The 23,963-nt window shown below is 40.2% G+C and overlaps 1 protein-coding gene across 1 annotated transcript in view; it reads right to left on the minus strand.

Annotated features, from left to right (window-relative positions):
• The window catches only part of galnt2 (UDP-N-acetyl-alpha-D-galactosamine:polypeptide N-acetylgalactosaminyltransferase 2), a 59,543-nt gene that overhangs the window by 10,407 nt on the left and 25,173 nt on the right, over positions 1–23,963 (minus strand). Inside the window, exons 2-11 of the mRNA XM_061041178.1 lie at positions 16,012–16,099; positions 11,644–11,797; positions 8,989–9,087; positions 8,811–8,878; positions 8,633–8,698; positions 8,412–8,533; positions 5,730–5,817; positions 4,788–4,875; positions 4,579–4,682; positions 2,952–3,078 (exon numbers count right to left, since the gene is read on the minus strand). Of these exons, the coding sequence (XP_060897161.1) occupies positions 2,952–3,078; positions 4,579–4,682; positions 4,788–4,875; positions 5,730–5,817; positions 8,412–8,533; positions 8,633–8,698; positions 8,811–8,878; positions 8,989–9,087; positions 11,644–11,797; positions 16,012–16,099 (1,004 nt within the window). The remainder of the gene's footprint in view (positions 1–2,951; positions 3,079–4,578; positions 4,683–4,787; positions 4,876–5,729; positions 5,818–8,411; positions 8,534–8,632; positions 8,699–8,810; positions 8,879–8,988; positions 9,088–11,643; positions 11,798–16,011; positions 16,100–23,963) is intronic.

Consider the following 23,963-nt stretch of genomic DNA (forward strand, 5'->3'; position numbering starts at 1 on the left):
TTATGGATTTATTTGTGGTGGTCTTTAATAGGAATCAGGATGGTTGTTTGGTCTTCCCTGCAGAGAACAATGCTTGCAGTATGTAGAGAAGACTCTTTTTGATGTTAGGAATATATTATATAATATATTGATGTTGAGCCCCTGCTTGCTCTACCACCAGAGATGTATACCAGCAGGCAAGTAGTCTGCAATATACCACAACCTCTGTTAGCTCTTTTAGCCTGATGAATTACAAACAGTCATCTACTGCCACAAAAGAATCTCATTCTGTGTGAAATGCTGTATCTAACAAGCTAATTAGCCAGCTAATGAATTAGCAATTAGCACATACTGGAACATTGAGTAATTATAATGATGGGGCTGGAGATTAAGCCCATTGTTTATCTCCAGCTTCACCCTCATGTCAAAATATGGCAATTTTTTAGCTCCAACTATAACACAAGGACGACTGTAAAACCAATCTTGAGGCTTTAAAATGGAAGTTTGCAATCAATGGGTGACGTCACAGTGGGAGATGTCCACCTTCTATACAGTCGGAGGGGGGACAAAATGCACTCACAATGCATAGTCCTTTATTGCTTTTGTCTGGACAGATCACTGACCTCAGTATTAGATTTAGTCTCTGAAAATAAACATTCTTACAAACATGCCACATCAAGTACAGGGAGGGTCTCAGTTTAACACCATGAAAAGCAGTTTGTCCCAAAATCAAGTATACACAGATGTGTACAAACACAACATCTACTGCCTGAACTGAACATCCCAAAAACCATCAACACCGAAGATCAGTAAACTTAAAAATCAAGATTTTGGAGGCCACCCAAGATGCAGTTGCAGTATTTGAATATCTTTAACTGTGACTATATTTTCAACGTGCAGGGAGCCGAAAACTCTGATTCATCCAAAGTGAAAGCAACACGGACAATGCCCTCTAGGCAGCTACAAATGTGGTTCAAAGGGGCTTCTTCACATTGATTGTCCTGTTTCGACACAGCCAATATACACAACTTGGATATTTGGGAAATGCTACTCCCAGAACAATTAAGAAGTCATCCACGTAGACAAAACAGGCGCTGTCTCGTTTCTCCCCAAGGTCACAGGCAGCAGACTTAGAGAGGGTATCTGGGACTTTATTCACGCTGAGGGGTAAGAAGATGTCCCGAGCTGAACCTGGGACTTTATTCACGCTGAGGGGTAAGAAGATGTCCCGAGCTGAACCGCAAAGCACAGATGAAGCTGTTCTGCATTGTGAGTCTCCATATTCGAAGCTGACACGTAAGAACACTTGTACAGCCATCAAATTAATAATAAATGATATCTTGAATTGTAGGAGAGGATTATGCAACTACTTTTGAGACTGTGTGTAATTTTTTTATGTAACTGACCGACACAACCTGCACACCATATTCCTGTTGTGCTTCTGGGTTGAAATGAGTCCCCTCTAAAGCCAGCATACTATCATGACATCTAAAATGTCATACATTTAAGTAAGCCTTTTTTTTTTTTTTTTTTTTTTTAGATCCCAGGAGGTTTGATCCTCTTTTGTTGCTGATGTCCCATTTGGTCTGAGACTACAGGGAACATTTAGTCTTTGTTTATCTGCAGCTGGCAGTCTACATTTAGATTTAAAGAGGCTTCACAAATATCACTCAACAACTCTGACTGACTGTCTCAGACAATAACCTATAAAAATACAATATGTTGTTCATTCCAAAGATACTCTAAATGATGCCCTATCATGCCCTTAAGTGTCCTTTTTTTTCAGTGCTTTGTCCAGAGAAACCACAGCCTCTTCAAATTCCCTGTGATGTGTTTGTTGAAGTTGTTAATCAGGGCTGCGAGGGTTTGCTGGGCTCTTTTCCAGGGTTAGATACTTGTGGTTGGAGATGGATTCAAAGCAGAGATCCATATCTTTTCATGCATCATGTTTCCTATTGTTGATGCTCATTCAGTAATTATGTGGTTATACGTATCAGTAAACAGATCTCCTCCATATGAGAAGTGTTCTTTCCAAATGTGAAGCCAATTTCCCCCCCTATGATTAATACTTTATTGTCTTTTAATTGTCAGCACTTGGTTTTTAATTATGCAATGGTGGTGTAATCTCTGAGCTGTAGTTAAACTCAATTATGTATATTCCTTCCACTAAACTTAATACAGAGTCAGAAATGATGTAAATATAACAATAAGTCTGAGGAGTGTTATAAGGAGAGGCAGTAATCAACTGAAATGAAAAATATTACCAAAGAACATCATAACAAAAAGTCCCAAAGAATCAGGAGTCATTGTAAAGCTGAATAATATATGAACACATTGATATTAGAGGAGACGTCTGCTGCGGTTATGGTAATTGGCTTATGATATATTTAGGTGATTTACGTGGACATAAAGACCTGGGGATCAAACCACCAATTCTGTGGTTAGCAGAATAACATCCTTACTAGCTCTTCATCAAGCCATCCAGCTTTCCACACTAATGCAAAAGATACTTGATAGCATTATCAACCCTTTACTGCCAGAGAACCTTTCAAACAGGAAGTTAATGTAGTGAAACGCTCACGGTTTGGTTATGTTTAATTTAATTACTTGATTACGCGTCGGTTTAGAAAACGCTTTCAGTTTGGGACAACTGAGGCAGTTAAAAGTGTCAGTATTTGTAGACGTTGGTGTGAAGTCTGTGATTACCTACAGTACACATAAGGGGTCATCATGACTTAAAGGACCCTCAGGATATGCAGGATAGTCAACACAGTAGATGGAAGTTAACAAGTGACAACGAGAAATTAGTTAATCAGAAATAAAAGACATGAATCTGATGGTGTGGTGCCTAGAGACTTTAAGAGTGTTCAAGTGTGTGTGTCTGTGTGTGTGTGTGTGTCTGTGTGTGTCTGTGTGTGTCTGTGTGTGTGTGTCTGTGTGTGTCTGTGTGTGTGTCTGTGTGTGTGGGTTACCTTGCAAACACTGTCCCACTGCCCCCAGGGAAGGTATAGGGGTGTTGTTTTCTGAAGACGTGGCCAACTCTACTGCAGGGGATGATCTCCAGACTGCCACCACACTGCCACACACGAAATGAGATCTCTGAAATAAACACACACACAAAGAGGTCAGGTCTAACAAAAAAGAAAATGGCATAAATATTACAGTTGTTTATAATAAGCAGACTGTAAGACGGGTAACTAAACACACCATCTAGCATCGTCTGTACTTGAATAAGCGTTTTCAAAATGAGAGCTCATAAATGTGAGCTGTTGATCCAGCTGTGAATCACTGCACTGTCTCCACAAAGACATGAATCATACTGTTTATTCTCAAAAGATTTCCCAAATGAATTCAGACAAAGCAACAGGAGGACAAAGCAGTTATTATATCACGGTACAGTTGACAAATGATCTCTATTGTGTACACTTAGGTTCTCTTCACTCAATCCTAACTACAATCATTATCACATTATCACTGTCATCTTCTAAGATCAACTTTCATCTGGAAGACTCTTTCATTCAGATATGACCACCAGAGCATTTTTGGTTCTTGGCACTTCAGCCCTGAATGAGCTCATAAGCTGCTGACAGCGTGAGACACATCATCGTTGCTCTCCTTGTACAAAATCTCCAGAGAGACTAACACTTTCGAAGAGAGTAGAAATGTGTTGTTAATACAGCACAGTCGAGATAAAAACAGGAGATTATAAAAGTTAACAGGTCAAAGACCATACAGCTTGTATAAGAAGTGCATGTGTCCTGTTGTTTTAAAAATGAAGTCAATGCAGAGGTGCCTAAAAACCTTCATTATTTCTAATGGCCAGCAGGGGGCGACTCTAATGGTTACAAAAAGACGTCCAATTGCATCAAACCAGATGAGATGGCCCCACTTCTCCGCTTTTTTATCAACTCAGTTAACATTTTCCTAACAAGTTTTTGGTATGAATAATAGTTTTAAGTTTACTTCAATACAGCCTGATGCTGTTTTTTAAAATTATGATCCCATAAGATTAAAATAAACAATGATGCAGGGTAGGATGTGGCTATTCAGATAAAGAGAGAGAACTTAAGTTTATGAAGGTAGAATTTAATTTATTTTTAACTTTCTTTCACCCACCAATAGGGCTTTCACACTTGCAGATTACGCTTAAAAAAAATTAAAAATTACACTGCTGCATTCAGTTCTGTTAGCCAGTACATTCTTCTCCACAAGTTGGTTGATGTTGTTATGTCAAACTACATGTAGCATTGATATAAAGGCAAATCTTCTCATTATAGCGCTGTATAGCAGACTCAGTTGCTTGGTACACCACTTCCACATCATTCTTTTTACGTCATGTCTTGCCTCAGGAGACCCCCCCCCCCCCCCCTCCTCCCATCTGACAGAGATAGTCTCCTGCTGTATGTTTCATATGTGAACAGCCAGGTGAGGAGAATAAACAGGAGCAGTCCTCCTGAAACTGTCTAGATATTTTCAGGAATGCATATGAGAAAACAGCTCAAGGTTATTACTTGACTCTGACATCCATCACTGTATAAAACTGTTATCTCCTAAACATCATTTTGACCCTTGGCTCCACTGTGACTCCACTGTACTCACCCAGGTTCTCTCCACCCCAGACATCCATCATCATGTCGTACTTCCCTAGCAGCTCAAAGTACTCCTTATCCATGACGAACAGACCTCCTGCTATCATCGGAGTCCTGCAGAGGGCACGGAAACAAAGAGTTAGATTAGTAGTTGGAGGCAAACCAAAGTGTCGGACATGTTTGATCACTTGAGTAGATGCGTGGGTTAATCCGTCTCACTTTATGGGGGCGATAGGATTGCCTTGCCTGGCTCGTCTCTGGTCCAAGGTCATGTAGTCCCATTTAAAAACCAGATTCCAGTCAAAACCTGCCGAAATAAACACACAGAGGACGAAATGACAACACCATCAGGACCATCATTTGGGATTAAGTAGCAGACTGGTTATGTAATTAGATTTGGCAGGTTCACATTAGGTGTCTGGAAACATCAGCAGCTGTCTGATTTCACTTGTCTGTGTTCAGAAAGAGGTCAACCTCCAAACCTTGCATTGCATATGTAGTAGAGCCAATTTACACAACATGCTAACCATATGAACTGCATAGAATGTGAGGGTATACGATATTCATCTCAGAGGAAATAGTTTTAGAAATAGAAATAGTTTTTGACAAAAACACTCAGAATACACATAAAATGATATCAATATTATCTGAATCTCTATGAAAACTATCTCAATCAATCTAGATATTAGAATATGCACACATATATACATGTATGTAAAATAAAGGGAGGGACAAAGTATCAATTTGCTGCAATGCATAAATGAAAGTGTAGAGGACTGAACAGCTGAATTAAGGTTGAAAATGACCGGCAGATGCAGAAGTTCTGTCAAGAGAGCTGCATTTCACACTGATACACTCTGTTGCTGTGAAGCGTTTATACAGCACTCTCAAATGTGAAAGGAAACTAAATGTGTGAAATCAAACCAGGTCCATCAAAACCACACAACAAACATTCAATTACAGTATAATTTGTATCTTGACATGTTTGTCCTCAATATATCAGTATGGATGCATTTCATCCACTTAGAATTCTAATGCTGTGAACAAGGCAACGTTAAGAGTCTACCTTAGTTCATAGACTGTATAAAAAGATGGACAACACAACGGCTCCATGAAAGTGAAGACAAGCGCCTTAGATGCATCTCTACTTGTGCACCGTACCTCCTTTCAGGTCGGCCGAGGCTCCGACGTACTGAAAGTTGTCCATGTTGATGACATCAATGATGGGGGAAACGACTCGGGTTTTGTCCTGAGAAGGGAGAGAGAAAATAATGAAAACAATGTTCTTTAAGCTCTCGACAAGCCGAGAATGAGACAAACAGGACATCTTTAAGAACATCACACTTGTCTGCTGGGGTCGCGGTCTGGCTCCCCGATTCTTTTTGAATTGTTTTTCTACAGTAAATTTAACAGTACAATATAAAAAAACACTTCTTATACTTTACCATCCCAAATCACACGTGTTCAGAGGCAAAATAAATCAAGCAAGTAAACAAATGTGTCATGATTCTTTCCTTAAACTATACTGCTAAGAAGATTTGAATGTTGCCCCTCTGCTGTGTTACTTTATAAAGCTAAAAAAAAAAATATCATTTAGACACCTTCCAATACAATAAGTTGGGATATCAGGCCTTGATGTAACCAAGTTGCTTTCAGAGAAAATCCGTTTTATTCTGCATGATGCTTGTCTGACAAAGTTGAGTGTTTTAAGCACGATCTTAAGCAATTTTAAAAATATCTGTAGATGATTTTGTTCCAAATGATAAATGACTGAGAGTTAGTAAGTGTGTGTAATCTGACACCCAGAGAAAAAGAGTCCGACCCTGACTCTGCTTATCACCAAACTGTGAAAACTCCGGGGGAAAACTTTTAGAAAGGAGTGTTTTCTGTTTGTAACACTGAACTCAGCGTACGCAGCTCAGTAATGCAGTAGATTGACTCTATGTGACGGACATGCCTGTTTGTTTAGCTTACTGTCTGACATCAGAGCGCTGGGAGTGTGTCTGGAAAGGAAGTCATAAGGGGTGGGCTCATTCTGGAAATGTACTTCTCAATCGGCTGAAGAGGACAGTGAAACACGTAAAAGACGTTCATACTCATATTATGTAAAAGTAGTTTGTGCCTTTCTTTGGGAGCTGGGGGAGGTTGTATTGGGACGACGAGCGGCTACCCCAAATGAATGATAGTTGATACACTGCCAGTGATACTTGTTTTGTTTACTTTCATAGTGTTTATAGAGCAAAACTGAAAGTAAAGCTTCACATGGTACAGTCACTTAGAGACCAGTATGACAATAACTGAAACAAACCCCCCCCTCCCCCCCGCTAGGTACCAGCTGAGTTTATTTGTTTTGCGACGAGACAACTTGATATGAAACATGAGCTTTTACCCACACAGATTGCATTTCTCTTTCTCTTTCAGGAATTGTATATTTATTATGTAGAAATGTTCAAAGTAAAAAAGGCTGAGTCAATTACTGTGACAGCAAAATGTTTTAGATTTGGCTCCAGGCATTTATTAAATCGAGAGCGACAAAACGCCACGTTTGGGAGGATCAAATGCAGAATCAAACTCGGATAAATATTTAAAGAACGACCTCCATTTTTCAAACTGTGCTCCACTTCAGAGTGACACAGAGTTTGATCAAGAAGTTCCCTCTCCAGTCAACACGGAGAAAGACGACACTGCAAATATCAACACACTGTTCATCTGTGATGGACTTTAGTTTGTGTTTGAGGATTTTTCTTTTACAGCTTGTTGTGGCTAGAAAAGAGGGAAACAAAACTCGGAGAGGTAAACCTCTTCATAGCAAATAAACTCTGTGATGGAAGTGGGAATAAAAACCTGACTGTCATTGCCCAGAGTAAATACTTTAAGATGACTCTTTCTTTGCTGAAATAAATACAGTTTAATATTTCCTAAAATCAACATCTAATCCACTGAATACTTTTGTTTATTCCTCCTGACTTAAAGATTAAACAAATGACATATTTTTTTAACCGTGTGAGATCACACTGATGTCTATTAATGACGCTGTAAAAACCAGCTCTCATGCAAATAAAAAAAGAGATCATGTGCTGATGAAGCAGAGTCAGATTTGCATATAATTGCTAATAAGAAAAAGAAAAGGGACAGTGTTTTTGGATGACATTTGACTTCTGTGTGAATGACAAAAGAAGATCATCAGCACCATGAGAATCATCAACAGAGCTGTGATACATTTGAGATCATTTGATTCTGTTCATCTTTAAAACACTGTTTCTGTTGTGTTGATGACATTTCCAGTTTAAACGTTTAAACCTATTGAAAGCACACTTACAACTGAGTTCAGCTTCTTTGATTTTTCACCTATAACATGTAGAAAGACCTTAGAGTTATTGTTGAATAGTTCAACTGCACATGTTGCATGTCTTCGTGTCTCGAGTACCTGGTGACAGATCTGATTCACCTGCAGGTTCATTTTGAGATGTTTTATTTTAGTTTTGTTTTATTAAAATAAAAAGAATAAACTGATGCTTTGCATCAAAACAAAAACATTGGAGAACAATTGAAGTATTTTGTTCACTGTCACTTTTCAGCCAGTCAACTTGATCATGCACTTTTTGAGGTCAAAGCAGAGTGACTTCACTGAGCTGCTCGACAGAGTGTGTTTCTAAACGTCACAACAGAAAAAAGCTTATTGTCCTTTCATAGCTTCTCTGGTTGGACTTTTTCACATTTTACCTGCTTTGTATGTACACTACACTGTGTGCATATATAAATGATATGAATCTGTATTAATAAACATGTGTGTGTGTGTGTGTGTGTGTGTGTGTGTGTGTGTGTGTGTGTGTGTGTGTCTACCTCGGCCACTCTCTCCAGTAGCGGCTCCAGCCAATGGTCGTTACATTCACAGTGAGAGTCCAAAAAGGTAAGGACTGGTGCTGTGGCCGCATCTGCCCCTCGAACCCTGGAACGCATCAGTCCTTAAAGAAGAAGCAAAAATAAAAAATAAAACTCAAGCTAAAATACAGACCGATTGAAAACAGCACAATCTTTTTGGATATACATGTGTGTAAAAGTACCTTCTCTGCGGTCATTTCTCAACACACGCACTTTTTCAATCTTTCCCAGCAGCGCTCCATCCTCCGCTGAAACACACACGCACGCACACACACACACACACACACACACACAGGTGTCAAACAGATAAAACACAAACAGTTCATATGTAATCACACACTGTTTTTATTCAGAGCTTACGGTTATCACTGTAGTCGTCCACCAGAATGATCTCTTTGACTAGGTGAGAAGGACTTTTCTTCAGGACACTAAACAGTTGGAAAGAGGGCAATTATCATGAGTAAAGAATATAGAGCTTTATAAACAACAAATCAAATTGGGAAGATTTTTAAGCAGACAGCACACACCATTCACCTACCTGACCACAGTCCTCAGCAGAGCAGAGCGAGCCTCGTTGTGGAAGGTGATGACGACGCTGGAGGCGGGCAGCTCAGTCTTCCACTGTTTATGTCTACAACTACACAAACAAAGAAAAAAAGAAATATTAGGAGTAAAACAAAAAAAAAAACAGCAAGTAGACAAAAACAACAAAATTAAAATGCCTCCATGTGTACAAATACAGACAGGCACAAAAACAACTACACACATAAGTGCACAGCAGAATGTGTGCACAAAGCTGAGAGCTGGAACCGCTCTCTAAACAGAATATGAATACATAAACACAAGAAATTACAATTTCACACACACACACACACACACACACACACACACACACACACACACACACACACACACACACACACACACACACACACACACACACACACACACACACACACACACACACACACACACACACACACACACACACACACACACACACACACACACACACACACACACACACACACACACACACACACACACACACACACACACACACACACACACACACACACACACACACACACACACACACACACACACACACAGCTGGGATTGACAGTGGGTTTTCAAGACCACAAGGCCAACACACCCAGGAGGTTGTGTTCATGTGTATGTGCCCAAGACAGTCAAATCGTGATCCCCTTCCAAAGTGAGGAACACACACGAGGGGAAACTACATGCTGAGGATGTGTAGGAGAAAATGAGACGTTCACCACTGAGAGACGGCCTCTTTCCACTTTGGTACCATTACATTTAGACTTTTCTTATTTGTGATTCACTTTAAAAGCACCTCGCATGAACAGATGTGGGTTTATAAATACACTGCCTGTACATATGAGGGCGCGTGTGTTCAAGTTATTTTAGGAAACGTTCTCCTATAATTATAATATAATTAAAAGCTGGCAAAACAAGCTTGAGTAAAGAACAAATGTTCAGCATGTTAAATATGTCCATCATCGTATCGAATGTACAGAACATATTGTCATTGAACCGTCTTTGTGGTTGGTGTGTGTTCGGTCCCTTTGTGCCCGCTCCGTGTCTGTCAGAGCAGCATCACTTGGAAACAGTCAATATGCAGCTGGATCAATCTAGAATCGACATCTCTTTGAACATTTCTATTTCTAAAAAAAGAAGTTTTTGTATGTTTTTAAAGCTGTACAAGTTCTTTTGAGAAAAAGCACAGATGAGAGAGTCCTGCCTGAACCCCCCCCCCCCCCCCCAAAAAAAAAAACAGACTCTTCTCTTCTGGACCACCTTTTCAATCAGTCCTGTTGCCTGCTGTGCAAATGACACATCACTAGCAGATCAATGGAGGACACATCCCTGGCTCTTTTAGTAGGCTAATGGCTCTAGCTGTTAAGTAAGGTCAATATATCAGGGAAGCCAGACCGCTGCCTTTATAAAAATAGTCTTTGGATCCCACAGCTACTGTAGGAATAAACAGCTCACTGACGCTCTATGATGTACTTTTGCAAGATGACGGTGTTTCACGAGTTACACACACTAAAGGTACAAATCATGGGACCTCATGCCAGAACTTTTAGCAGTAACTCATGAGAAATCTACAATTCATTTAGCAGATGTTGTAGTCCTTAGTGTCACATATCAGAGATCATAAACATCTTGTTGTTTGCTCTGAGGAATGCTATATAGAATATATCGCTCATTTGAGAATAAGGAGTCTTTTTTCCATAAGTTCCTTAGGAGGAGCGTGTTTGTGACATTTATCATTCACTTCAACAGATTTGTCTTTTAGCTTTCTTTCTCTCTCAAGTTTAAACAAGGTTGATTCACAATAATCTCAAAGGGGAAGCAACACAATCCGCTTTGCGTCACTATAATTAGAATATCTGCCTTTACATCAGCGCTATGTGTAGTTCAACAGAGTCACAATATCAACAAAAGAGCGGAGAACAACATCCTAACGTACAAAAAGAAAATGCAGCCGTTTAATTACATGCACGGAGGTCGTACCGGTTGTGTGCTTACAGTCTATAGTTGTGCATATATTACAAGAGATGAATGTCCTCTAACCCTCTTGAGGTGAATTCTCCTGATTCGATCCTGCTGCTTTTTCACATCAGCTCACTCAGACTTCAGGTAGAAAAAAATACTACGGTGCTGGCAGGATTTACTCAGAATCCAAGTTTTTCTGCAAGTGTGAAAGCACCACAAATCACACATCGCATCCATCACCTGCCGTGATGTGTACTTCTCGGCTTGTATACTGAAACAGTTGTTCAGATCCATTTTTGGTTTCTGACCCACATCCTGCACTGTAACTAATAAGTATCAAGCTCACTCCATCATAATATCTTAGAAGGTGTCTGATTTATTTTCGTCTCCTCATCAATTATACAGGCAGAACAATCGTCAGTGTTATGAAAGGAGCAGACAATGAACAGTGCCTGTTCACTCTGCTGCCCCTTTCCTGCTTTCATCTGATAGACCACAATAGAGGGAGTTTCCAAGAGATCTTATCCAGCTTGTACCAATTAGTCAAATAGACACACAGCAAAGAACAGAATGTACACATTCACTCGTAGTTACACATGCAAAGATTTTGGTTTTGAGGGACAAAATGTGGTCATGTGTGTGTTTTTGTTTTGCGTGTGTTTGCACATACTGGTCGTGTCTTGTATCAGGCACAGCTCGGTCCATACGTAGTTTGTCACTCTCCACCTGGTTGAACTTGTTTCTGGCATACGGATCCTGTCCAGGTCTTACAACTGTGGCTCCGACGTACAGATCCTGGTCGAAATCCTGCCAGCGCACTTTCCCTAGAAAAACCCACAGACACTAATATTAAGCACACAGCCACTAAACCCCAAGAGAGGTTGAAGGGATTCACACCGTTTGTTATGACTTGTTTGAGTTATTCACAGTATTTGGAATGTGTGTGCAAATATGGAGGGAAAGGCTTTGAAAATGTAAACAAAAAACAGATATTTCAAAACGTAAAATAAATTCTGGCTGTCATGAGAACATCATGATAATGTAGGAAAGGAAAACCGGTTGTTGGGCAAACAAAAACCCACAGCTGGGACAGAGACATGTTGAATGTTATCTCTTTTTTATCCGGTATAGTTAAACATGGGCAGGCTAGAAGGATTCTTACTTTGACACACACAAAAACAATTAACCACACAACAGAAATGGTTTATCCAGATTGCAAAGAGCAACACATAACTCTCTAGTGAAATGAGTTTGAAATAAACATAGGGTTTAGCCAAATAAAAGCTGCCACATAAGATAAAGTTTAAACCTTGAGAATGGGTGAAATGTGTCTCAGGAATGAATGGGATTAATCCTCAGTGAGAACGTGAAATGTAGGCAGCAGCCGGGCTGATTCAAGAATCCTCCACGAGTGACAGGAAGGAAACCTCGCTGCTTGACAAGGCAGCAACACGGCACGGAGGAAAGCTGACATGAGATTTATGCTGCAGCATATATGAGAAAATATGCAGAGCAGAATAAAGCGGACAAGGCCAGAATATTTTAGTAAAGCCAGAAAGCACACAGGAGCATTTATTATTCACTGCACGGTGTAAGAAAAGAACAATCAAACTCAATTTAGTAATTTTCTGCAGCCTGAAACACGAGTTTGAATATTAAATAAATACACACACACACACACACTTTGTCTGTCCGTCCAGATTACTGAGATCATTGTGCACTAAACAGAGAAAGTTGTCATGTTTAATTTCACAGTTTATCACTGACTACTGAGACACAGACACGCGCAAATAATAATGCAACTAATTAGCGAGGTGCAGCTGCTATGCTAATGACTTGTGTTAGGCATATGGCAGCATGAGATTATACTATCGCTCAGTATGGATGAGAGTGTGCAAGAGAGAGAGAGAGAGAGAGAGAACAGAGAGAGAGATACAGAGAGAGAGAGAGACAGAGAACAGAGAGAGAGAGAACAGATAGAGAGAGAGAGAGAACAGAGAGAGAGGGATAGCGAGAGAGAGAGAGAGAGGGGGAGAGAGAGAGGGAGAGAGAGAGAACACAGAGAGAGAGAGAACAGAGAGAGAGAACACAGAGAGAGAGAGAGAACACAGAGAGAGATAGAGAGAACAGAGAGAGAGAGAGAGAGAACAGAGAGAGAGAGAGAGAGAGAACACAGAGTGAGAGAGAGAGAGAGAGAGAGAGAGAGAGACAGAGAGAGAGAGAGAGAACACAGAGTGAGAGAGAGAGAACACATAGTGAAAGAGAGAGAGAGAGAACACAGAGAGAGAGAGAAAGAGAGCGAGACAGAGAGAGAGAGAGAGAACACAGAGAGAGAGCAAGAACAGAGAGAGAGAGAACACAGAGAGAGAGAGAGAAAGAGAGAGAGACAGAGAGAGAGAGAGAGAGAGACTGGGTGCATGTGTGACAGCATGTGAAAATGTCTTGCATGCTAATTAGCTGAAGCTCTCAATGATCTGCCTGCGACTGTAAAACAGCACCTCTGAGACTTTGCTGTGTGTCAGAGTGTGTGATGTCCTTGCTGATATCTCTGTTTAGTGTCACAGAGTAATTAATGTAGTGACGTTTCACAAATGATTCCACTTCAAGCTTTGAAAGTCTTGAGCTGATGCTTTGAAAACATTTGTCTTTCATTCCTGTTTCTTTTTCTCAAAGCACATTAACAGTTTTCTGTCTCACCGTATCTATTCATCCAGTTGACATTTTCCAGGCACACTTTTGGACTCATTTAGCAGGTACACCAATCTACACCCAGATGGTGATCTGTTTGGTTTTCACTCAGCCTTGATCTCTTGTCACTCAGCTGCTGACTGGTTGTTTATGTTTGTGGCAACAGATTCTGGAAATCCCTTGACGCTGTCAGCTTTCCAACTGATAGTTAATGGCAGACAGACAGGACTCTCACTCAGAGCCGTTCACCTTATCTGAACTGAACCATGAGCGCTCTGCCTGCTAGGTCAGAGAACTCTGGCGCTCAGCGTGCCACACACTTGTCATATTTGACAGATTTAAAAAAAAAAAAAAAATACACAAATCCAGATAAACACCTTAAAGAGCTTCTAAACACCAGGCTGAAAAGCATCACTGAAGTGTGCTCTGCTTCACCTGTGACCACGCCCAGCAGTGATGTCACAGAGTCCTGGAGAACACGTCTATATCGGGGCAGCAAACTTTGAGGAACTTTGGTTTTGTGTTGATTTTTAACAAACCATGTGGACAAAGTAGAGCGACTTTTCTCTTCACTGAATGTGTAGTTAGTATTGTCAGTAAGTCTTTTTTAATGCCTTTAAGTGGAGATAGGACAGTAGATAGAGTCAGAAATTGTGGAGAAAGAGGGTGAGGAATGACATGTGGAAAAAAAGCCACAGGTCGGAATCGAACCTAGGCCGCTCGATTGAAGGACTAAAGCCACTGTACATGGAGTGCAGCCACTAACCACTAGGCTATTTGCTATGATTTTCTATTATTGTTTATGGTCAGAAAAGATTAATATTGATATAAATACTTAAATATCAGACAAAACAAATAGTTATAACTAGTAATAGACTATTGACTTTTCAGATTTGATCAAGTGAAGCTGTTAAAGAAAGCCTGTGGACAAAGTGCTCCATCATATCTCTTTTCTGACTCTGACCTGTAATTTCAGGTGTAGCATCCTCTCATCCTGCTTCCTTTGAACTTCCAGATGTACTTCCAACTAAAAGCTTAGTCACTGATGATGTAGACAGTTTGCTCATTAGTATATGCATCCTGGAAATTGCTTCTTTGGAATCAGACCCATTGACAGTACTGAGTCTTCTTAGATTTAGCCTGCTTTGCCTGCGTAAAGGAAGCTTCAGTATTATGTTGAGAAATATTTCTAAGGACGAGAGGTTTTAGGATTGGTCGGGGCGTTTAAGTATACCTTATGTTTACATCATTCATGATTCAGATTCTTCAGAAGTGTACCCTCAGCCTTGCATGAGTAAAAATGAATAAACTTAAATCACAAAGTCACAAACTCTCCTGAATGAATCAATATAATAAGGGTAACTCAGTGAGCTGCCATGTTCTGGAGACTGAGAGAAAGCATTTCTATACATCGTGAGATCACAAAGCTTCTTCTATATCTTCAGCTTCTTGTCATTCCTCTTCTCTTGCCTCCTCTACCTTCTATCTCTTCGTCCTCTTGTGTTCATGTTCGTGGCTGATGTTGTGATACCATCCCTGCCATCGTGTAAAGTCACCCTGAAGTTGAAATCCAAATTCAAATTGGATTGCATTTCCACTTGAAGATCAGATAGGAGTGTGTGAGTTCAGCTCTGGCGGGTCACAGGCTGTGAGAGGGGGGAGGGGGGGGGGGGATTTGGGCTGAGGATGAGATCTGAATGAGAAATCTCTGCTCTGATGCTTCAGCTGCTGCGACTTCTCTGCTCTGCTCCAACACTGCTGAAAACATTGTCTCTCACAGTCTGGGCAGAGGCGCATGGCTGGGTTTGTGGCGAGATTAAAACAGGTCGTTGAATTATATTTGGATAATATTGTAGCTCCAGCATTTCAAATCTGCATCAGGCTGCTGGCTGTGTTGAATCCACTTCTCTTCCACTGTGGTTACTTTCAGATGGGAAGGTTTAGGAGGCCGAGGATGTTCATGTTCTGCTGGTAATAAAATCACTCGACAACTATGCCACTGTGTCACCACATTACGAAGGGGAAACGGCTTTGGTTGTGGGAACATAATGTGGAGAACTTTCTGGGAAAATGACTGCGGTGTAGAGTGCCTGTTACGCACATGCTGCACAGCTGGAGTGTATTGGTCTTGCCTTTTATTTCGGACGATAAGAGGAACTCTCTCCACATCCGGAGGGAGATCCTGTCAAATATCCTCAACATTAATAAGAAGAAACATTTGCTTCACAGGTTTTTCCCCTCTAAATTCTTATAAAACCATGTTATTATATCCGTTTCTGGCACGATCCTGTGCTCACATGACAGAGGATGAGTGTGTTTGCAGTGCTTGATGGTTGGTGAAGTTTCCTACCTGGCGGCAGAGTCTCCAGGCTGTGGGACTTGTCATCAGGGTTGTGTGCTTTTCCCCGGCTGGACGAGTCACTGGAGCCCCAATCATCCTAGAAACAAACACAGCAAACAGTCAGAGTCATAGCATGACACAGCAGTTCAATCCGAAAACAAGTAAACAGGAGCATCAGCTGAGACAAATCTTACGCAAGACTGAGGAAGATAAGAATCAGAAGGGTTTGGGTATCAAATAAAATAAACTGTGAAGATTGTCACACTGTAAAACATACAGGAGTGAAATGGAATCAGTTTTTATTATTAACTTAATGTAATATTTAATTAAATAACTATTGACTCAATCATTTTTCCGAATATGAAGAAATAAAAGATGATACTTCTTATTTTTTCAGAATGATAAGTTCTGTTTTTTTTACTTTATTTTAAGATGAACAGCCTTAAAGCCAAGTATCAAAGACAGCCCCTCACCCTTCAGTCTCATGATTAGAACAAGGTCACATGAAACATCCCGGCCCGCTGTCTCTGGACGGAGAGCGGTACAAAGTGACTTCAATAACAGCCACAGCTCAAAGCCCTTCATGTCAAATCAAACATGTCAGTCAAACTGAGAAACTGACAACAGTTTTCAGTTGACTGAACTCGAGCCTCATCTTCTCTGCGGATTGAAACGTCAACTCAGAACAATATTGTTTGAATTGTTGAGACATGCATTTAATATGCTCACTGCATTACTGTGACAAATGTAATGCTGTTATGTAAGTTTTGTTTGTTTGCTTTTTATATAATCCTTTTTAGATCAAGCCTTCAAGAAACCTTTTTACCAATTTATTTTCAGAGAACACATCGGTTAGTTTCTTATCTTCACTTAATGAAAGGTCTTTAAACTCATCACTGAACTTTATAAGTTTATAGGACTCATTTTAAGACATTTAGGGAACTTGTGTTTTTTTTGTTTTAAGCACCGTAAACTGTCTAGAAAGCTGACAGAAGAGATCGTTCATGAACACAGACATCATGATTGATTGGATGAGACATGATGGATCGAGCTCAACCTGAATTTGAATCCGAACACAAAAGAGAAAAACAAACATTTCAGATCTTCTTCATCCAGTAAAAATAAACAATTTAGTAAGTAAAAGCATTTGGAAAGTTCATTTTGAACCGGTCCGTCTCAGCAGCTAACCGAGCAGTCCACCCAGGTTTAATCTGTTTAGACAACAGGATGTTTACAAATGGGATTCTGACGGACAGAAAGAAAACAAAGTGGCCTCATCGCAAAGCACTTAATGAACAAATCTGCTCATGCAAACATCTCATTAAGCATTCATCCGTGCACTCATTGATGCATCCTAAGTCCGAAAATATCAGAATAACCAACTAACCAACATCATCAACCATTCAGTGAGGTCATACGTTAAAACAGTCATGTTAACGCCCTCCAGATTGACTCAGTTGGACAGAGGGCTGAGCCGTCCCTCCTTATGTCCATCTGTGTTACCGTTCAAAGCCACTGGATCAATACACTGGCAGGCTCAGCAATTAGCAACCTTTCATTCCCTGTCCGAGCCCTCGCCCTTGAATTTAGAAAACTGTCGCCCGGCTGTCTTATTGCTCTGTGGGTCTCTTTCACCTCCAGCCTCTCCAAAATGCTTTATTGATTTGTTTTCTTTATTGCCTCAGGACAGCCAATAGCAGTGAGACGTATTAAACAACCACAAACAGTGTTTAACGGTTTATTTCTACACCTGGAAGGAGAGATAGAGGATACAAGACTGATTTTCAAGCTGTTTTTAAAATGTTTGATGCTTCTTAGGACTTTGCAAATCTAGCTAAATAACTGCTGTTGTTTTCTGTGACTCTCGCCTTCCCCTGGCCCACGGTGCCAGCTTTTCCTTTCCTCTGCTGTGTGTCAATCTGTGCTAAAACTATCTCCATTTTACTGTGGCTGAAAGAAGACGGGACCATCAAACACCCACAACTACAATAAAAAAAAAATCCTATAGAAAATCAATTTCTGTGTGTTCACAGCAGCCCAGTGTGTTCACTGCCAGGGTGTAATGCTCAGTGTAGGATGAAAGCAGAGCTGGCAGGTTGCTCTCGACAGAAATACAGTTTGACAGCTTCCAAGGAAGCAACAGGACACGTTTTCAGGTGAAATAAAGCTCTGCATTGGTTTCTTTCTCTTGCCTCGTTCACCTGTTTTCTCTCCGACATTATACACTCTCTTAATCCCTGATGTTGCTTCTATTCTTTTTCTTTTCTTCAATGTTTACAAAACCTCTCCTTTAAGGCTGATTAAGAAGAAATAATAAGCCTTAGGAGACTCTAAAGCAGCAAAAGGAATGGATTAATAAAGTGGGCTGAGTTGTGTTTTTCTGTTGATCATATCTGTCATGACCTCGGTCTCTCAGAGTCTCATGAAGCTAATGTTCAGCTGCTCTCTCCATGCCTGACTGCCTCCAGGTCCACAGTGCAGGGACCACTACATCTAGAAAAACATGTTGTGGAAACCCAACGTCTCAGGAGAAAAGACCTCTCACAGTCATCTGTGCTCATTTGCAACAACAAACGTGCAAAGAAGATCAGAGTAGGTGCACGTCAGCGATGATAGGGTGGTGGATTTGTACAATAAGTAAGTTACGCCAAAGTATTCACTTTAACAAGAATAACAAAAGACTTGTCTCTTTACATATTTGATTGGGGGGGATCATGGGATTTGTTGTCTTTGTTGTCAAACAACCTTAAGATTTATTTTTAAAATGTTCATGTCACTTAGCTTTATTTTACCAGATAGTCTCATTGAGATTTTGGAATCTCTTTTTCAAGAGAGACCTGGGTACATCAGTGGCAAATAAAATAATAAAAACATCGAAGTAACAGACATCAAAGTAGATGCATGGCCAATACACACAACAACATCATACAAACACATGAATGTCATGGTTTATGATGTGGTGTTTCTCTTTGTTCCCTAAAAGACATACAAACATGACCTTAAAGCTCCTGTGAGGAGTTTTTGTCTGGTTATGAAACACATTGAAATAAATACTGAAGCCTCTTTATGAACTACTTAAGCTAACAGGACCATCAGCATGAAGACTCTTTCTATTTCAAGACTTCAGGATGACTGAAGTGGCTGCTGGTAGGTGTCAGACAAAGTGATTAACAGCAAGCTGCAGAAACAGCATGTTTTTTTTTTTACATTTTCCAGAGGTTAGATTCTCGATAGGCGATACATCTGACTTTAAGAAGAAAGCAGGATGAGTTTTAAAAAAACAACAACAACACTAGTGGTACCACTTTGACCACTAGAGGCACCAAAATCACCACAAACTGAAAATTCTCACAGGAAATTGAAGTAATATCAAACATTGTCGTAGACTGACAACCAATCCTGCAGTTGATGCTCTTCTGCATGTTCTGCAGACAGTGATGGGAGTTTTGTAAACCCTGTAGTAGCTCACACTCTGCAGGACAACGCTGAGGACATTGTTTATAAATAACCCTGATACATTTTTTTTCTGCATCACTGTACATGTATGAAAAAGTGATGCATTTTTCTGTTTGGATGTCAGTACACAACTGAACAACATATTTGCAAAGGTCTAGTTGTTTATTGACCTTTAAAGGAAGAATATGAGACTTTATGATCCAGCAGATGTCGCCCTTGAGCACCAGCATGAAACCAAAACAACTCGCGCTGCATTGTTGTGTTAGCATGCTAATGCTAGCAATCTTTAGTTTGCTCGTATCTTCACGCTGCATGTAAATTTACATGAAATGACCGTGATCTAAAAACGCTTATTTGACGTAGTAGTGAGTACAGTATGTTATTTTTCTTTTCTCTAGTCCCTATTTTTCTTTTCTCTAGTCCCTCAAGTAAACAACTTTTATACGTGAGGAGATGAGCCGGCTGGACGTCCCATCAATGTAAACAAACTGAAGATACGGCTTGGAAAGCTTCACAGACAGTGGGACTCGGGTGTCACACTCAAGACAGTCATGACTCAGAGTTATTTTCAGAGGATATACTTGATTTCTGCTACATTTAAGTGTGAAAAATCACATATTCTTCCTTTAAAGAAGAAAAAGTTGTTCCTGGGAGCTGCACACACTGACACCTTCCAGCAGCACTTTACAGACGAGGCCTGCAGGCACCACAGACGAACAGACAAGCATAAAAAGTGCCCCTTAAAAAATTCATCGTTTCATCAACTGACTTCCTAATGAAGCCTAAGCTCTGCAAAATTTACAGTCCAGCTGTTAACTCTGCAGAACAGACGTGATCCTGCAGAGCTTCCTGTCATTTCAAATGTTGTAAAGCTTCAAAGCAACAAGTGTCCCAGTAAGTCATGAGAATGTGACAGTGAGCGGAAAAAATCTAAACCACTGAAACTAAAGTGGCCAAATGGAAATAAGCTGTTGTAATATTGTCACTTAAAGGGGGCGGCTTTGGCTCAGTGGTGGAGTCAGTCGTCTCTCAACCAGGTCGGGGGTTCGATCCCCAGCTCCTGCAGTCACAAGTTAGAAAGCCCTTGGGCAAGACTCTGAACCCTGAATATTCTGACTGCTACAGCAGCATATGAATGGGCGTGAATGGAAAGGTTGTGATGGGCGACCGGGCACAGCAGCCTCCTGTAGCCCTGTGTGATATATGCTGTGTAATGTAAAGCAGCCTTTATTAGTGTTATTAGCAGCAATGAAAATGTTTCATTATTCATGAAAGTATATATATTACCACAGTCTGTCAAAGCTCAAGGTTTTTAATGGAAGATTAACCGAACAGCCCAAATCCATGTCAATAGTACCATATAACTCCAACCGGCTGACAGTCGACTAAAAAGCTTTTGATGGATTTGATAGTTTAACAGCTGTTCTCAATCTGCAATCAGTTTATAGGAGGACTGTTTGAATGACAGACAGCTGGCTCGACAAGCAACCGAAAATAAAAAACACAAGGACAGCCTGTTGAACATCACCTGTTGAGGGTGTTAAGCCACTTTAAATAAAGCGATGCAGGAAATGCATCGTGTTTCCTTTCTACTTTCTCACTGCATCTCCATCAACAGGTTTTGATGGTTCCTATTCTTTTTCTCTGCTCTAAATCCAATGCCTCCAATTCTTTAATATACCAAATGATATAAAATACCCTCAACCTGCTTGAAGAAGAACTGGTGCTGCAAAAAGATCCTGCTGTGCTTATAAATGTCGAACATGAATTTTACGACGGCAGTTCAGGATTCTATTTTTACTATATGTTCAGACTTCCTTGCTTTCCTTTTTCTTGAAATGCACAAAACAGTTTAAGGAGCACAAGACGGCAGTAGGGAGGGAAGGGGGACAGACAAAAAAGGAGAAAAGGGAAAATTCGGGGGGGAAGAAGAGTGAAGAGGAGAAAAGTAAAAGAGGTGAAAATACAACGCTCCAGCTACATCTGTGCTCACTGGAAACACAAATCCCTGTGATTTATGGGAATTGCTGTCCATAACAGATGCACCAAGACAGAATGTATTAGGAGACAATGAGAACAATGCATTGCTGAAGGACCATTTCACATGAGTTATTAACAAATGATTGCTATAAATACGACTTTTCACTGATTGCATCATGATTTAAAGGGTAAGCAGAGAGCAGATGTTCCAGAGCTATTTTTATAAGTCTCATGAATGGCTCTCAAAACCTCTTAGTGAAAAAAAGGCCCAACAGCCTGCACCTGCTGCTCATCCAACCAAAAACATGATTGATTAAAACTGTGTAGACGCAGTAAGACTGACTGCACAAACATATCAATGCAGCGGCTAAATTATACTAGATGATGATTTGTGCAAGTTCTTGTACAAATTATACACGACTCAGGATCTCCACCAGCAGTTAAACCAATGTGAAGTGAAGTTAGTGATATGTCATACGACGGTCGTGTGGTGGTTAGTGTGTGCACTCGATGTATGATGCTAAAGACCTCAAAACGGGAAACCCAGGTTCAGATCTGACCTGTGGCTCCTTTCCTGCATGTCATTCTCCGCTTGCTCTCTCTCTCTCTCTCTCTCTCTCTCTGATTTCAAACTTTATCCACTGTCCTGTCTCTAAATAAAGGCAAAAAAAAAAAGTGAAAACCTTGAAGAATTTGGAAATAGATACCTCTCTCTCCCTGTACAATCAATGTGAAGATTTCACCAGCAGCAAGTTAGCTTAGCATTAACTGCAATATGGGTGAGACATTTGGCATGTCTCTCTTTAAAAGTAAACCAAATCTACATGTTTAATCTATAATAATAATGTTTAACCTATAGTAAAGTAATAATGTTTAACCTATAGTAATGCTGGTTTATGTCCAAGTTCTTTCATGCAAAAACTGTGAAAATGACACGTTTGTTCTTCAGGGGGTTACAGGCAGGAAACACTCTGACAACCTGTTAGTGTTAGTTTGAGAGAGAGACGCTCACAATCTCAAATCTGTAGTTTAATGTTTGCAGTGCAGAAACAAGGTTGGCATCATACATTTCATCTGCTTAACGGTAAACAAGAATGTAAAAGGTTAGAGAGGGAACAGATCCATCTTTTTCTACCTTTATGAACTAAAAATACCTTCAGAGACTTTACAATCACCGTTTCTCCTCGCTAAAATCCACTGCTGAACAGAGTGGTCTATTAATTGATCTGCTTCCCTGTCAGCATTCCTCTCCTCTATCAGATCTCTCTATCTTTTCTGCTGTGCCACTTTGACTGCAGAGTGTGCAGTCAAAGTGGGCAGATGGTCGTGACACATAGAAATTTAAAAATACACATGCAAACAAACACAGCTCATCCAGAGGACAACGTTTGATTTGTGTGTCACTGTGTGAAGACAGTCTTTGTCAGACTGTAAAACACCTTACACTGGTTATATTGCTCTTTGTCATTCTATATTTTTAAATGGATTTGAATATCTACGAGGTAAAGCGCCTTTCTGTGTTTTTCCATGATCTTTTGGATGTGTTCAATCTGCATAGTCAGGATATTTCTCTCATGGCGGCTGATTTATTTTCCTGGTAAGAGCCACACAACAACTCGACGTGGATGTTGGTGTCCCTCCAGTGTGTGTTTATCTCTCTGCTTTGTTGTTGATTTATGTAGGGCAGAATCAATCAGCTAAACTGCAGACTGTGCAAAAAAAGACTTTTTTTTTTTTAAGAAAAGAGGGGGAATTTAAGGTATTTGTGTTGTGCATGCAGCTGCACAGCAATAAGGAACTAAATGGCCGGTGGTAAACCAGCATACCAAAGTCAACGATCATGCAGTCAATTTCATTCTGATGTAAAAATGAAAATAGAGTCTAAATCTGCTCGATACACTCGAAAACACACTCCAGCTTTTATTCTAGTTCAAACTATAAATGTGTCATTGCCTCTTATATATAATATAAAGAACAGCTTCTCTTTATTTCAGAAATAGAAAAGCCATATGCTTTCTGTCAACAGAATTCACATCGACTTTACATACAGAACTCAATTTTGAAGCTGCGTTGGTTTGAGTCAATTCATTAGTCTGATGGTGTTTTAAAGAGCAGTAAGTAGACTTAATAATCCTTTCTCCTCAACTGAAGGATGTACAGCACAGTTCGTACACCTGCTTCCTTGATAATGGGATAGACTTAAAGCCCCCAGCAGACCAAGCCTCTGTGAGAGTGTCTTAACAGCTCATGTTTGTTTATGTTGGGGTTTGTGAGCTTGAATGCATTAGTGTCTCAATCTGGTGATCTGTCTTTGAGTCAATGTGTGTGTGGGATTGATCTCGTCTTGCTCATGCTTCTCACAGTCTGAGTATAATCCAGAGTAATCTGATAACATCCACTGATAGATTAATTCAGAGAGGAGCCAAGAGTTTACAATCATGCACGCACACACACAGATTGAACTCCTAGAGGTGTTTGCTTACATTGCATGCAGCCAAACACAAAGGGAAATAGAAATTCATTTA

The sequence above is a fragment of the Labrus mixtus genome, chromosome 1 (genome assembly GCF_963584025.1).
Source record: "Labrus mixtus chromosome 1, fLabMix1.1, whole genome shotgun sequence".
NCBI lineage: Eukaryota > Metazoa > Chordata > Actinopteri > Labriformes > Labridae > Labrus > Labrus mixtus.